General features: G+C 50.2%; 1 protein-coding gene across 1 annotated transcript; it reads right to left on the bottom strand.

Moving 5' to 3' along the window:
- Positions 1 to 1,870: 1,870 nt before the first annotated feature.
- On the bottom strand, positions 1,871 to 4,252 carry N7498_005901 (uncharacterized protein; the record flags this gene model as incomplete). Its single annotated transcript, XM_058452963.1, has 4 exons — positions 1,871 to 1,918; positions 1,971 to 2,332; positions 2,393 to 3,257; positions 3,317 to 4,252. 4 exons carry the CDS (start codon positions 4,250 to 4,252, stop codon positions 1,871 to 1,873), a joined length of 2,211 nt encoding a protein of 736 aa, XP_058309501.1.
- Between the last annotated feature and the right edge of the window lie 9,929 nt (positions 4,253 to 14,181).

Here is a 14,181-nt window from a genome sequence, read left to right as displayed (position 1 = left end):
AAAAGAAACTTTTCAAGTCTCAGGACCCGTTACGCTTTTTGTGGGAGGACGAGGCGTGGCGTCGATCAGACCAGTCCGAAGATGAACGACCCCGAAGCATGTTGGAGAGAGGGGGGTAGGATGGACCGATTGTGACCCCCAACTCTTCTCGGCATGGCGAATGGACCCGATTTACCCCACCGGGAATACGGGGAGTCGAGAAAATCTCGGTCAACTCGGTCAGCTGGCCAAGGAACCCGTCAGGGCATGGAGGTACGGGCCAATGGACAACCAGGGACGGGGCCGCGAGAGCGTGGGGGAAAAGAACCGGGGAAAGCAAAAACCCGAAACGGATCCCGAGTCTGTGCTTTCTCGCAGTCGGCACGAGCGATTCTTGCGGGGAGAAATCGAGCAGAGGCGGCCGACCCTTCGGCTGTGACCGCTGGGGAAAGTGTTGGCGGCGGGGCGTGGGGGTTGAGCTTAGGAGGCCTTCGGAGACTGGTGAAGACGTGCGGGTTTGGCTCGCGCTAAACCTTGTCCAGTGGTGGAATCGACGTGGGGGTCGCTCCGGGTGGTCTTTCGGTCTCCACGCCATACTCGGAGACTTGGTGCTTTTTGATTCCCTGGTGTCGTGATGCCCTAGACTGGCACTGAGGCAGAGTGACTGCGTGGACTGAATGCACTCACCGGTGCCCCACGGGGAGACTGGGGAAGCTCAGAGGGAGAGTGGGAGCATCCCATACTATTCAACCGACGTTCAACCGTATTCATAGCCCATTGACACTGTGAATGGAATTCGGAATGTCACGGCCGCACGTGGAGGACGGGAACCCGCGGGTGAAGGAGAGAAAGACTTCCCGACCCGACCACCTTCCAAGTCAATCTTCGATGTCAATTGCATCCCGTATATTTTCAATTGATCTACAAACATTGTCTGAGTACGGCATTTACCTCGGTCGAACTAGCAGTGCAAATATATGTCGTCCTGATCGCAAGACCTCGGGACGCAGGTCAAGGCGGTTTGTCCATACGGTCCACCAATCCATGATGGCTCTAGAAAAATTACAAAACCGTAGACCACGCATACCGATGATACATCATCAAAGCTGTTCAGCAGCGGCAATAATCCCATTGGGTAGGGTCTCCAAACGTACGGGCGCATACGGCAACTTAAAAGGGCGGGCCCGAGATCGCAGATGCAGCGAACCTCCAGTGCTTGGAAATCCGCCCGGGCACAACTATCGATGGAAACAGGGGGCATGGAATACCGAGGACATACAATGAGACTGGCCAGAGTGAGCACGATGCAGAGGCGCTCGGTTGCATTCAACGAGCTGGATGATAATGAAAAGAAAAAGGGCCCAGACATGACCGTCGACAATGATGTGCTAGAAAACAAAAATGAATGAAACAGCCCAGTAGCCCACGCTCCCAATACTCGATGACAATGATTCAGATGCATGCGGGAAAGACAGGAAAGAAAGAAAAAAAGACTCGAAGAACGATGTCCGTGACGCCCAGTAGATAGCAGGACGGAAAATTCATTAGATCAACGCTTCAAGGTAGTAATCGCAAGGGAATTTCAGCCCCCGGGTCGGAACAGGGGGCATCGCCAAGCGTCAAGAGAAGCCACACTATTTTGTTATGCGTGATACCCCCCGACGAGAGGACCATACCGAAAGGCGGAGACGGCACGAACAGGATGGTCGAACTGATGAGGCTCGGAAGACAGATCAACCCCGACTGAAAGAATCCAGGATTCGTCCCTTTGCTGCAACACGAAGAAAAATCATCAAACACCCCCAATCGCCGAAGTTTATGCAGATCTATGGACAAGGGACGCAAGTCTTGCTCAATCCGAGCAAGCCAGGCAGGAAGATCCCGGTCAAACTCAAATGAAGTGCGTGTAGATCTTGGAGTTTTCATGGACCTCCATCTCCTGTAGACAAGTTAGCACCGGACGTCGAATAGCGCGACCTGCATATACGGACCATCTTGAAGTTGTTAATCTCCTCCCGGATCTGCTGGGCCAGCAGAGGCGTCAGGCGGTTGCAAGTCGCGATCTCTCCACGGCGATCGTACTCGCCAGGAGGCCAGGTGTCGTGGAATTGGATGCGAGGGCTGAAGGCAATGTTCCTCCCAACACCGTGAGGAGTGATTGGAGCACTCTTCGCTTCCGTACCGTTGAAGCGTCCGCCTTCGGTCAGGAAGTAGTCTTCGCCCTCAATCTTCACGTGGTCGTTCGGACGAGGCCGTGCCGATTCTTCGGGCGTTGTCGGGGCACTGGAATGCGGCGAGTCACCGGCGGCGAGCGTATGGGCAGGCGAGGAAACACCCAGGTCGGAATGGGTTTCTAAGGCGACATGTCAGTACTCGGATGAAACCCGTGCAGGCTTCGGGTGAAAGCACTTACTCTTCAGAATGCCCTTACGGACAGCCGCAAGGATCTCTGCCCGTTCTCGGTCGCTTCCCACGATGCTCTTACGCGATTGGGAAGTATCCGAGACATTTCTTTCACGAATGGAAGCGGACCGACGAACGTCCGATCCATGTTCCACCTTGGGGAAGACAGTGGCACCACGCGGCATCTCCTGCGGGTCGGGGTTGACCGCGACACTTTCGCCATCGTCTCTTTCAACATTTACAACGGTGATCTGAGGAGCAGCTATCGGCTCGGCTGCTCCCTCGATAGAACTGATGCTTGCAACCGACTTCGTACGGAACATGCCAACGAGAGATCGACCACCCTTCTTCATGCCTTTGCCCATTTTTCGGAGCATCATGGACGCAGAGGACGCCGTCGATGATACCGACAGAGCATCGGTGGATCGAGAGAAGAGGCCGCCTTGGTGGGAATAAATGCTCTCACCCAGGCCCATCTCTTCTTGTTGCTTGGCAATGGCGGCCTGTTCCGGTCCCAATTCTTCCAGCAAAGCCTCCTGGCGAAGTTTCTCTGCGGCAATCGCCTCTCGCTTGGCGGTGCGGCTCTCTCCGGAATTTTTCAGAAGCTCCGAGGCGCTGCCAAACGAGAAAGCACGCCTCAAGCGTGACTTCCCAGGGCGCTGGGCCCCATTTTTCAGCTCGGTGAGACGCTTGGCCGCAGGGGAGTCTAATGGTGGTGACGAAGGTGTAGTTTGGTTTTCTTCAGGTCCAGCCGTAGGCGATTCGGGAGATGTCGATGCAGGTTGGGAAAGCGGCGAGGGTTTGCTCGTTCGCTTCTCGTCGGGTTTGCCGGTCTTGCTAGTCACCGAGTTAGAGTCCGGAGATCCGGCTCGAGCCTGAATTTTACCAATAGTTAGCTTTCATCAATCTGTGTCATCTGAAGAGCGGAGCCTACCGAAGAAGCAGAGGAATGTCTGGAGTGGTTGCTCCCTGAGCTATCCCGACGGGAGTGAGATGAGTGTGGCCGGGAATTCGAATCGAACGAAATGAAATCGTAGGAGCCCGATTGGGGCGGCGACGATGCTGTGGGGAGCTGAAGCTGTAAGCTTGGAATAGACGCAGGGTCCATATTACCCAAGCTCCGTCGACGATATCGCTCCGGGGCCGCCTTCTCTGCATGAGATGAATCATCCACGCTCGATACGCGATTGTGAACCGTAGATCGGAGGATAGGTCGAACAGGCATAGCACCGCTCGTCTTGTCCTCAGCAGGCAAGGATGATGACGAGGCCGGTGCTGGGGACTGGGCGCGGATGCCCTCTGCACGTTGAGGACGGCGATATCGATTAGGGGAGGGCTTGACAGCACCTGTGGGTGAGGAGCTGTTCATGATGGGAGGAGAGGGGAGATTGGCGGTGGAAAGAGGACGGATGGGCTGGTCACCCCTCGGTTGCCTAGAGGGGATCGCACTGTCGTCCTTGGAAACATGGGAATGGAAAGAGGTGGAGGAGGTATTCGATACAGAACCAGCTGCAGGATAGGCGACTCGAGGGTTAACCCCAGCGGAAGACATTATCGGCCCCTGAGGGATAGTAGGGGCGGAAAATGTGCGGTGTTCCGGCCGGAGATGAGGGGACCACGACTGTCGATGTTGTTGGGGGCTTGCGTGGTGACCCAGGTTCGGGGCGAAGGCGTAGGGAGCAACGATAGGTTGGCCGGTTCGATATGACCCGGAATTGCCTGCATTGAAGGAGCTCCACGACATGTTCTGATAGCGGGAGCCCTGGGTCTGAGGTGAAGAAGCAAAAGTGCCCGAGGAGGAGGAAGGACGCGTCTGGAGCACCGGTACCGTGCTAGTGTGTTGCGGAATCGTTTGAACCAACGCAGCCATGTTGCTCTTTCTCCAGATGGTGGAAGAAGGTTCACGAGCGTCCGGATCGGTGCTGGGATCTCGACAAGGCAACTCGCGGCAAGGACGGGGGTAACTCGTCAGGAGACAGATTGAAGAACGAAACGGAGTGCTAGACGGGGGAGATGTCAGCCCGATGCCATTGTTTCAAGATCCAAGTAGACGTGTGCGTCAACGCGAAATGGAAGGTGGAGTCGGATGGGAAAAAGGGGTTTGTTGATCGTTGTTCTTTTTCTCTCGTGTCGGGGGGGGAGGGCAACGAACGGGACCGCGTCAGCCAGGGGCAAAGGGGACCGTACCTGTTCTAAGTGACGGGAACGTAAACTATAGTGGTACAACGATTAAAAGAGCGAGACGCTGGATGCCAATAGAATGCAGAAAACTCGAAACCAGGCGAGTGGAAAGAAACGAAAGGTGGTCAAAGATGGAAAAAGAGCCCCGGGATGACAGATGAAGGGGGGAGATGTACAAGAAGGAAAAAAAAGCACCCGAAGAATACAAAACCAGATCCTTGGAAAGGCACCCTGTCATAGACAAGAAGAACGGTGCCGTTCGTCTGGATTGGGGGAGGGGGAGATGGATGGAAGAAGGGGAAGGTTAGTGAGGAAGAGAGAGTGAGAGAGAGCGAGAGAGCAGGGGGGTGGTGGAGATCGGGAGATCGGGCTGGGGGAAAAACTAAGAGGGGTTTTTTGCCCTCTCACACAGGGGGGTCAAAGGTATACTTCGAAGACAAAATGATGATTCGATTCTTTTCCAATATTTATTCTCTCATCGTCCAGTATTCCATCACTATCTACAGAGAAGGTTCTCGTTGCGGAGGTTCTCGCATCGCGTTTTCCCCTTTGAAACGACGCCGCCAATCATACGCTGCGGAGGCCCCCCTAACTCCTCTCGCGGAATTCGGTTCTGGGCAAAAGTCCTGCCTGTCAACCTTGGGTAAGGTAGCTAGCTACCTAAATAGCATCTCGCAAGGTACCTCGGATCTAGGTATCCAGGTGAACCCAGATCTTGCTCTCGTTCCCCTCTTATCAAGATCGAGTGTCGCAACCCCTCGATAGAAATCCTATGTGTCCCGCGATTGGGGACTGCACTAAAAGTACCAAGTGCAACGCTATCCCTCGACGGCGTTTTTCTCCACGGCTGCAGCGAATCCACTGGCGTTCGGCGAAACATTTGGCGGCTCCGTGCACCGCACGTGCTGCCAGCTGCTATTTATTGCTAGGCCTACGCAGCATCCAAAATTATGTGCCTTCGCCCTCGTTACTTGTTGATTGTGCGATAAGACTGGAGACAGCTGGTTCCATGGACGGGCGGGATCTGTCCAACCTAATTATCCCGCCGATTTCGCAGGCGACACCAGGTACCCGCTGGCTGCAGCCAGAAAGCGAATTCGGGATTTGAACACGGCCGGTACGCTATTCTAGAGCGATGCAGCTGGTGACATGGCATGGCCGCTGAGGCTGAACACCACAAACCTAAGTTCTGAGGTGATCGTGCTTCCCGTCCGGGAAGTTTGGAACCCGGCGGGGACTCGAGCGGAGTTTGCGGGAGCTTTGTGTCTTTCTGTTGCCGGTGGGTAATATATATCAACCGACTCGTACCCAGATACCTATTTTCGAGTCGTACCCGTACCCGACGCCTGTACATGACGTACGATGCAGGAGCGAGATCGCGCATCTGACGAACGCTCCTGTCAACAGGACCACCTGTGACTTAGAAATTCATGCACCGCCTATCAGGCCTGGAGCCGACCCGACGACCCTCTCGGTTCTAGGGTTCTAAAATGGTTAGCATAGTACTTACTACTGCCGATACAAAGCACCGAGTGCAGAATTTCTCATCTTCCTTCTTATCTTAGCCTCCCACTTCCCCACTGACAAACCACTGATGTACGAAGTTCCGTCCCGCGTGATCGACATGCCCTAAAACCAGATCAGCACGGATCCTGGTTTTGTGCTGTTTCGGGGGAGGGGAGGGGCTGTGAAAATCTGCATATGTCTGCGCATCTCAATTGGAATTCTTATAGGGTCAAGACAGGTCGACTCCATCGCACCCGGCTCTCTAGCTCTCTAGCACTTACCCTATGCGGCCTGGTACCGACCTCTCTTCGAGCCGGGGTTTTAGTGCGGGTCTTGAAAGGGGGGGGTCCACGAGGGGCATCTGAAACCGCAAATCATGGTACATATCTCTCTTTTGGTGCCCCATTCTTCCCGTGTTCCGTGCTCCATGCTCCATGCTCCATTGCTCTGTGCAGCAGTGTTGATCATCATGTCTCACGTTGCAAACTCCTCGCTGCGTTGTCTACGTAGGGCTTAGCTGACATCTTTAATGCGGCAACGGGAGGCGACGGAATGTCCGTCTCTCATCGCTTCTCGGATTTACCTCTCCCGTGCCGCTTTGTGCTTACCCTATGTGGCTTCGCGCCGGCCTCTAACGATGTGTATGCTGCATTGGGAGAAAAGAGCACAAGCGCGAATAATAATGACGGGCAACGCCATCTTAGGCAGTGATCTGGCACCCTGGTAATTTCGGTTCTATAGCCTTGGTGATTGGCGCTGCGTGACGGAACTGGGACCCGCGTCATAACACCCAACCCGCCGTCCTTTAAACTCCCCTAAACAAGTGCATTTTCACGCTAATGGCCGTAGCCGGTCGAAGTCCGGGGAAGCAAAACCGTGGAGCTTTATGTAGCGATGATCACTGCACCGTTGTCCGCCTCGTGTCTCCGGTCGCGAGCCCCCAAGGCCGTGCACCCCGTGTCTATTGGATGGACTTCGTACTACTGTAAATTGAACGGTCTGAGCCTACAGTACTCTAATCACTTGTACTCTTTTCGACACTTACAGTTCATGTCAACTAATTTGCTTTCCAGGTCATCTCATTAGGGGCGTTTGAGTTTAATGAAAGTTATCAACCCGTTCGTGGGGAAATCCATTTTTAATTACGCCCATCCAATCGCATCCTCATCGTCTAGAAATTGTCCGAGCCCTCGCTAACCATTGATAAAAATTTTAGTCTCTAGTCTATTACCCCCTGGCGTCGGCTGATTATCGTATGACAGTCTTCAGAAGATACGTTGACCCACCAACTGCCAAGTCAACGCAATGCACTCCACAATGTTTTTCTTCCGAGCGTCCGCCAAAGTACGATCTGAGCGACAAATACGCACGTCCGCCGCCTCCGTAGCGCGCAATTGTCACTTCCTGTGGAAATTGGACCGACGCTAGCCACGTTCATACCCGGGATGTGGATCTGCCGAGAACGATGACGAGCGTCGATGCTAGAGGAAATCAAACCCCGCAGAAGAGTGGCACGGCAGAACTTGGATATATGTGGACCAGCCCGATCAGCTGACGAGAGCAGGCCAAATTGTATCTCGTCCCGACCAGGTACGAACCCAAAGCCAGTAGAGTTCGCCACGATGCAACTTTATTCCCGCGAAGCATCTCGAAAAGAAGCCGGGTTCAACGAGCGGAGTACTGATACTCGGCCAATTTGGGAGTTACATGGTGATATGCGCAAGCTCAGTGCATGGCTCGAGTCTCACGACAGTCGACCGCCAGGTGGCACTGTACATGCACCTTGGTATCGAGTACAACTGACACGGGCCCTCGACGCTGAATTTGGCCCCGTTGCTAATACTGTCGATCCCATGATCTAGGGAGTAGCGCTGCTTTCGAGTCTGTCGTGAGGTAATTTCAATCATGACTACCCCTCGGTATGGCGCTGCAGGGCTGAGGTTGCTTCTGTGATGGGCTGGTAGAGTCGATCTTCGAGAGACTTGGCGACTAGTACGTCGTAGAAGGTCGCCTGGGTTCAATGACGAAAAAGGCTCCATTATTCCAAGGCTAAAATCGGATAGGTGGGATACATGAGTAGATGACTTAATGTACCTTCCCCTAGACTGGTGTATTAATGTAGTCTGCCTTTTAAATCAGGATGGCTCTGTTGCCAAGCTGGTCAGGTGACCACCATTAGTTAGTCAGTTAGCTCGGCTAGAGAATGAGATCATCTTTACCACCACACAGCTTTCTGCGTACCATCTTGGTAGCATGTCCTAGTGACTTTCCGAAGGGTTTCCTTCTGGGTGCATTTGTTTCGTTCAACCTGAATCCCCCTAGAGCACTCCGGTCCTGGATTCTAAGAGCTGGGCTGAGCTCTCTGCCAAGCTGTTGATCATCGGTCGCGCGTCGCGTCCGAGCTAGATCACGGTCCGAGCTAGATCACGTGACCGATCCAATCGCATCGGTCGCACCTTCTCCAACTATCTGATCCCAGCAAAACAACCAACCTAACCTCTCCCTCTCTGAAGATACGCTGCAAAGCTTGTGTGATTGATAGACAGTCGTTTTCGTCAAGCTATTCAGCTCGCCCATTAATTCGGCACTTACCGATCGCGAGGCCTTCCTTATTCTACCGAATTTGACCGAGACACGATCAGACGGATCGCGTATCTAAGCTAGAACCACCTATGCCCTTAGCTTCCGAGTCACGAAGATCCTTTTCCACTAGACTAGCCTATCGACCGATCCACCCTTAACTAAGCTGTCAAACGTTTTCTCCGACTAACGGCAAGCTTGCCTATAAACCTTCCTCCGTCTCCTAAGGAAGCACTCCTCTTACCAATCTCTAATCCGCTAGGAAGACCAAGGGCTCATCAAGCTTAAAGTTTGACTAAGCACTTAGCGTTAAGCAGCCGAAGCCTAAGTCGACCCGTCACTCCCACTACCCTACGCTAACCCCCCTAACTTCGCTCCGACCCCCTAATAGCCGTCCACTATTCACGTTTACGCTCTATAGCCTACGAGTTCTCGCCTATCTAGTTACCTTATATCGTCCTAAGTTCCTTAAACGATCCTAATTTATCTTTGGAAGCTAGAATTTATAAATCCCCTATAATAGCGCCCCCTTCGGTTGCCCTAGGATAAGCTAAGCCTAAAATTAGTTTCACGAGAGCTCAACTTACCTAAATAATAACGCTCCTGCGTGATCTACTCACTAACGACTAATTCGCCGCCTAGCTTCGAGGGCCCCCTAGTCCTAAAGGCCGCTAAGGTAAGCTTAGTGAAGCTAGCTACCTAGCTATAACTAATATATTCTAGAAGGCAGTAGACGTGGGTTTCTTTAACCTATCCCTTCCCGATAAGGATAGTGTCGAGTTAGTAGGATTTATATCCTACTATACTAATACTAAAACGTTTATCGATCGAATACGCGATCTTATCACCCTGAAGTTAGCGGAAGTGGTCCGCGTAAATATCCACTCTTACCTAAAAGGTGACGCTTTAAAGTGGTATATATATAAGCTTACTAGGGATACTAAGGATATCCTATAGAGCACCGACCTTGAGCAAGGATAGTTCAAACTTATCGCTAAGCGCTTTAAGCCTAGCTATAATAAGGCGCTTCGATAGCTAGAGACCACTAGGTATAGATAGCGCGATATTCGGAGTGGACGCACTCCCCGCGAATATACCTAGACTATACTTAGGCTTTTAAAGTCTACTAAAACGTCTAACGTCTACGACTAAGTCCTTAAGATCTTAGATAATCTAGATACGTCGCTTGCCCAAGATTTCGGCGAAGTCTCCGAGGACATTTCGCTTACGGATTTTATAAGTAAGCTAGATTTCTATTACTTAAATTAGAAGCGCTAAGTCGATGAAAAACGTACGTTCGAAGACCGCTATCTCTAGAACTAACGGCGCGTTCCTAGGTACTAATAGTCTTAATACTAGTAGCCTTAAAGATCTAACTAATACTAGTTAGCTAGCTAGCTATAATAGTTATAGTCCTAAGTTTTCTAAGGCCAACCTTCGTTTTCCCCTAGAGGTTAATACCCCTACTAAGGTGCCCCGCCAACCTTAGATTAGACATCCCACTAGTTCTAGATTATATAGGGCTAAGACTAGCGTGGCTATTAAGGCTACTAACATTAAGGTGGTTATAGCTAATAGTAGGGCGGATACTTTAACTAAGCTAATCAAGGTTCTCAGTAGAATCAAGCTATCTAATAAGCGACTAAGTTAGTTCCCTAGCCATAACGGTAACTACCCTAGTTCTCTTAGTAGAGTGCCCTATAGCGCTAGTTAGCTAATGCTCCCTATAATGCCCCGCTAAGCTTCTAGAGAAACCTACCTACTTTTAATAGGTAATGTGAAAGGCTAAAGCTAGATTGATTCAACCTAACTAGGCCGTTTGCAGTTTACTAAAAACGTAAAGAGAAAAGAAAGAAAAGTAAACAATCAACAAGGAAAAGAGGCGGTCGGCGGCGATCGGTCACGTGCTCGAACGTGACCTTCAACCAGGCACTGGCCTATTACAATACCCCCCTTCTCCCTTCAATAGAGTCCGTAGTGTCCCTATCTGTACCCAATCGCGCCGTTTCGTGCGTGTTTCGTAGAGATCGCGCGGACCATCGTTCGTTTGGACACTCCCGAAACGTTCCTCAAACTTGTCTAGCGCAGCGCATTGCTCTAGCGTCCGTACGTCTTGCTAGGTGCGTTCGGCGTAGCCTCGCCATTTAACTAGAACCTCCCGGCGGCTTCCTCTTCCTATCGTTCTCGTCCTTACAGCGAGAATTTCCTCAACTTCCCATTCGGCCTCGTCATCGACTAAGATCGGCGGTGGTTGCGTGTCGTCCACGATTTGGGACGGTAAGGGGTCAGAAGCGGCCGGCCTAACTAAATCCACGTGGAAGGTTGGGTGTACTCCCGAAGGGACGTTTAACCGTACTGTATATAGCGAGGGAACCTCGATCACTTCGTATCGTGCATGTAACTAACCTAGCTTCTTTAATGGTCTCTCCGATTGGATATTTTTGAGGTTTAGCTATACCTTATCCCCTATTTCGTATATAGGGGCGGCCTGTCGGTTCCGATTTGCTTATATCTACTGTCGATCTTGCGCTGTTGCGATTGCCGCTTGGGCCTAATTAGTCGCTTCTCGTAGTTGTTCTATAAATAGCTCTCCTGCTTATTTAGTGGTTTTTAGACCAGTTTGTAACTGTCCGGAGTCTTCTAGTCTAATAGGGTCGATATAGTACCTGTGGGTGAAGAAGAAGGGTGCTAATCTAGTCGATGTTGCGTCGCGGTTATTAATCGCTGCTGCCACGATAGGTAGTAAACTTGCCCAATCTTTCTAAGAATAGGTCACGAATGCTTATAAGGTCCTTTCGACTTCCTAGTTCGCTCGTTCTGTTGAACCGTCTAATTATAAGTGGAAGGCTATAGATAACCTTCGTTGGATCCGTAACCGCTCGCAAACTCTCGTCCAGAATCCACTTATAAACTAGGGACCTCGGTCGCTCACGATTGCGAGAGGTAGTCTATAGTGTATATAAAAATGCACGAAAAACGCGTAAACCAAAGCGTCTGCGATAATCGATTCCATTAGGACTAATATTACGCTCTTAGTGAGCCGATCGGTCACGACTAGACAGTTCGTCGCGTTATCGTTTCCGCTTAGGGGTAGATCAGTAATGAAATCTATAGAAATTTCCGCCTACACCCATTGTGGTATAGGTAGGGGTTTCAGAAGCCTATGCTTCGTATCACGCTAGATCGTGCTTCTCCTATATATAGTGCAATTTCGTAGGAACCTCCGTATATCTTTAATAGCTCCTAGCTAGAAGAATCTTCTCGATAGGATTAAATAAGTCGTATCTTGACCTGGATGGCCTATAACGTATAAATCGTGAATCTATTGGATAATACTAGTCCGGAGCCGTTCGTCTTCGGGAATCTAGACACGGCTTCGGAAGGAAAGGAGCCCTTTTTCGTCTAAGTGACACTCCGTAAGACTCGTTTTCACTTATATTTCGACTAGTAACCATCGCTCGCTATTTTTTAGCGCTTCCGAAATAGCCTAGTAGGCCCGATCTTTCTATCTTACTTCTATCCACCAAGACTGTAGTTCTTCGTTTTCGAATATAGGCACTAGCGTTTTGAAGTCTAACTATATATCCACTTCCAGTCTAACCCTTCCAGTCTTTACGCGTACCTATTTGAATATCGAGCGGAACCGATTTAATAGCCTTTTATCCTCTACGTCCTAAGGGATATCCTATTCTCTTCGGGAGAGGGCGTCCGGTCTCCCTGCTAACTTCCTAGGCCTAAACTATAGGTCGAAGTCGAATTTGGCTAGTAGGTTAGCCCATCACATCTACCTTTCGTTGAGTTGTCGCGTACGGCTAAAATAACGTAAGTTCTTATAGTCAGTTATAATCTTGAAGCGCGGGACTATCTTTAACTTAGGGCGCTATTCCTTTAGCCCCTAAATAATAGCTAATAGCTCCTTGTCGTGAATTTCGTAGTTCGCTTCCGCGGGCGATAGTTTCTAAGATAAATAGGCGTATAGCTATAGAGTTCCATCGTCTTGTGTTTGGGACAATACGCCTTCTATCGCCTATCCTAATGCGTCGGCTTCTAGTACTGTCTCCCGTCCTTCTTCGAAGTGTGCTAGAATGGGCGCGTTAATAAAAAGCTCTTTTAGGTCTATAAAGGTATGTTGACACCTTTCGTCCTAGTGAAAGCTTGCGTTTTTCTTTATTAACGATACTAATAGCTCGGTGAGGTCTGCGAAGTGGGAAATAAACGTCCGATAGAAATTGGCAAATCCTAGAAAGCTTCGTATATCTCTAACCGTCTTCAGGACCTCCTATAACCGAATGGCTTCCACTTTCTTTAGGTCTACGTAAACTCCCTTTCCGGCGCGTATAATGAAGCCTAAATACTTCACTAATTCTTGCTTAAATTCGGATTTGTCGATATCGCACTATAATCCCGCGTTCTGTAGTTTTTGGAGGACCTTATTCACTTTTTAACGGTGGTCCTTAAGCGACCTATCGGAGTAGATAATAATATCGTCTATATAGGCAGAGACAAATTCGTCTAAATGCTCCTATAGGACTTTATTGATATATCGCTAAAATGTGGCGGGCGCTCCTATTAGGCCAAACGGGGTCACTAGCCACTTAAATAGGCTATATTGGGTCCGAAACGCCGTTTTCCATTCTTCTCCTAAGTGAACGCGTATCTTATGAAAAGCGGCAATAATATCTAGTTTGGTGAACCATCGTGCTTATACTATATTCCGTAGGGTGTCTTTAATTAGGGGCAGTAGGTAGCGATCTTTGACGGTAAGCTTGTTTAGGCCCCGATAATCCATGTAGAATCGAATGCCTCCGCTAGGTTTTCGGACTAGCAGCACTGGAGATATGGCTGGTGATTTGCTCACTCGTATAAAGCCTTTTCCTAATAGGTCTATAAGCGTCTTTCGTAACACGAGTAGTTCTTCTTGGTTTATCCTATAGAGGGGTCCGTATGGGGGTGAAACCTCGTTGCTAGCTTCGTCCTTTCTTAAGGGGATGCGATGATCTATCTTCGGTCGATGGCTCGGAAGTTTATCTACGAGGTGACGGTCGAACACTTTCAGCCATTATTGGTAGTGTTTGGGGAGTTTCGTTCGTGGGTCAGTGTTTTTCTTATTCCGTAAGGCTTTCTCGATATCTAGCATCGTGACCTTCCCGATTCGTAGACGTATAGCTTCCGTTTCGCTCGAAGTCAAGTCCTATAGCTTCTGCGCGGTGACTTTCGACACTCTTAGGGCCTTCACTCCAATAGGTCTAATAGTAGGGTTCGCCCTATTCTAGTATCTAATCCGTTCGCCGTCTTTTGTGTAGATATCGAGATATCCTTTTCGGGCCGAATACCGTCTATCCACGTCCTCTAACCATAGTTTCCCTAGGATCATCTCGTCTATCTATCGGGGAATAATATACGCGTACACTCGTTGTTGCTGGTGGCCGTGGACGTCTAGATCGAAATACGTTATAAAGTCGATTTTTCCTTGGTTCTCGACGACACTATCTAATGTTCTCGTAGGGATACGAATACGTGGGAGATCGAGAG

The sequence above is a fragment of the Penicillium cinerascens genome (assembly GCF_028974065.1).
Source record: "Penicillium cinerascens strain IBT 15544 chromosome Unknown contig_5_segment0_segment0, whole genome shotgun sequence".
NCBI lineage: Eukaryota > Fungi > Ascomycota > Eurotiomycetes > Eurotiales > Aspergillaceae > Penicillium > Penicillium cinerascens.
The sequence above is the reverse complement of the archived record's forward strand: the minus strand, read 5'-3'. Positions and strand labels throughout refer to the sequence as shown.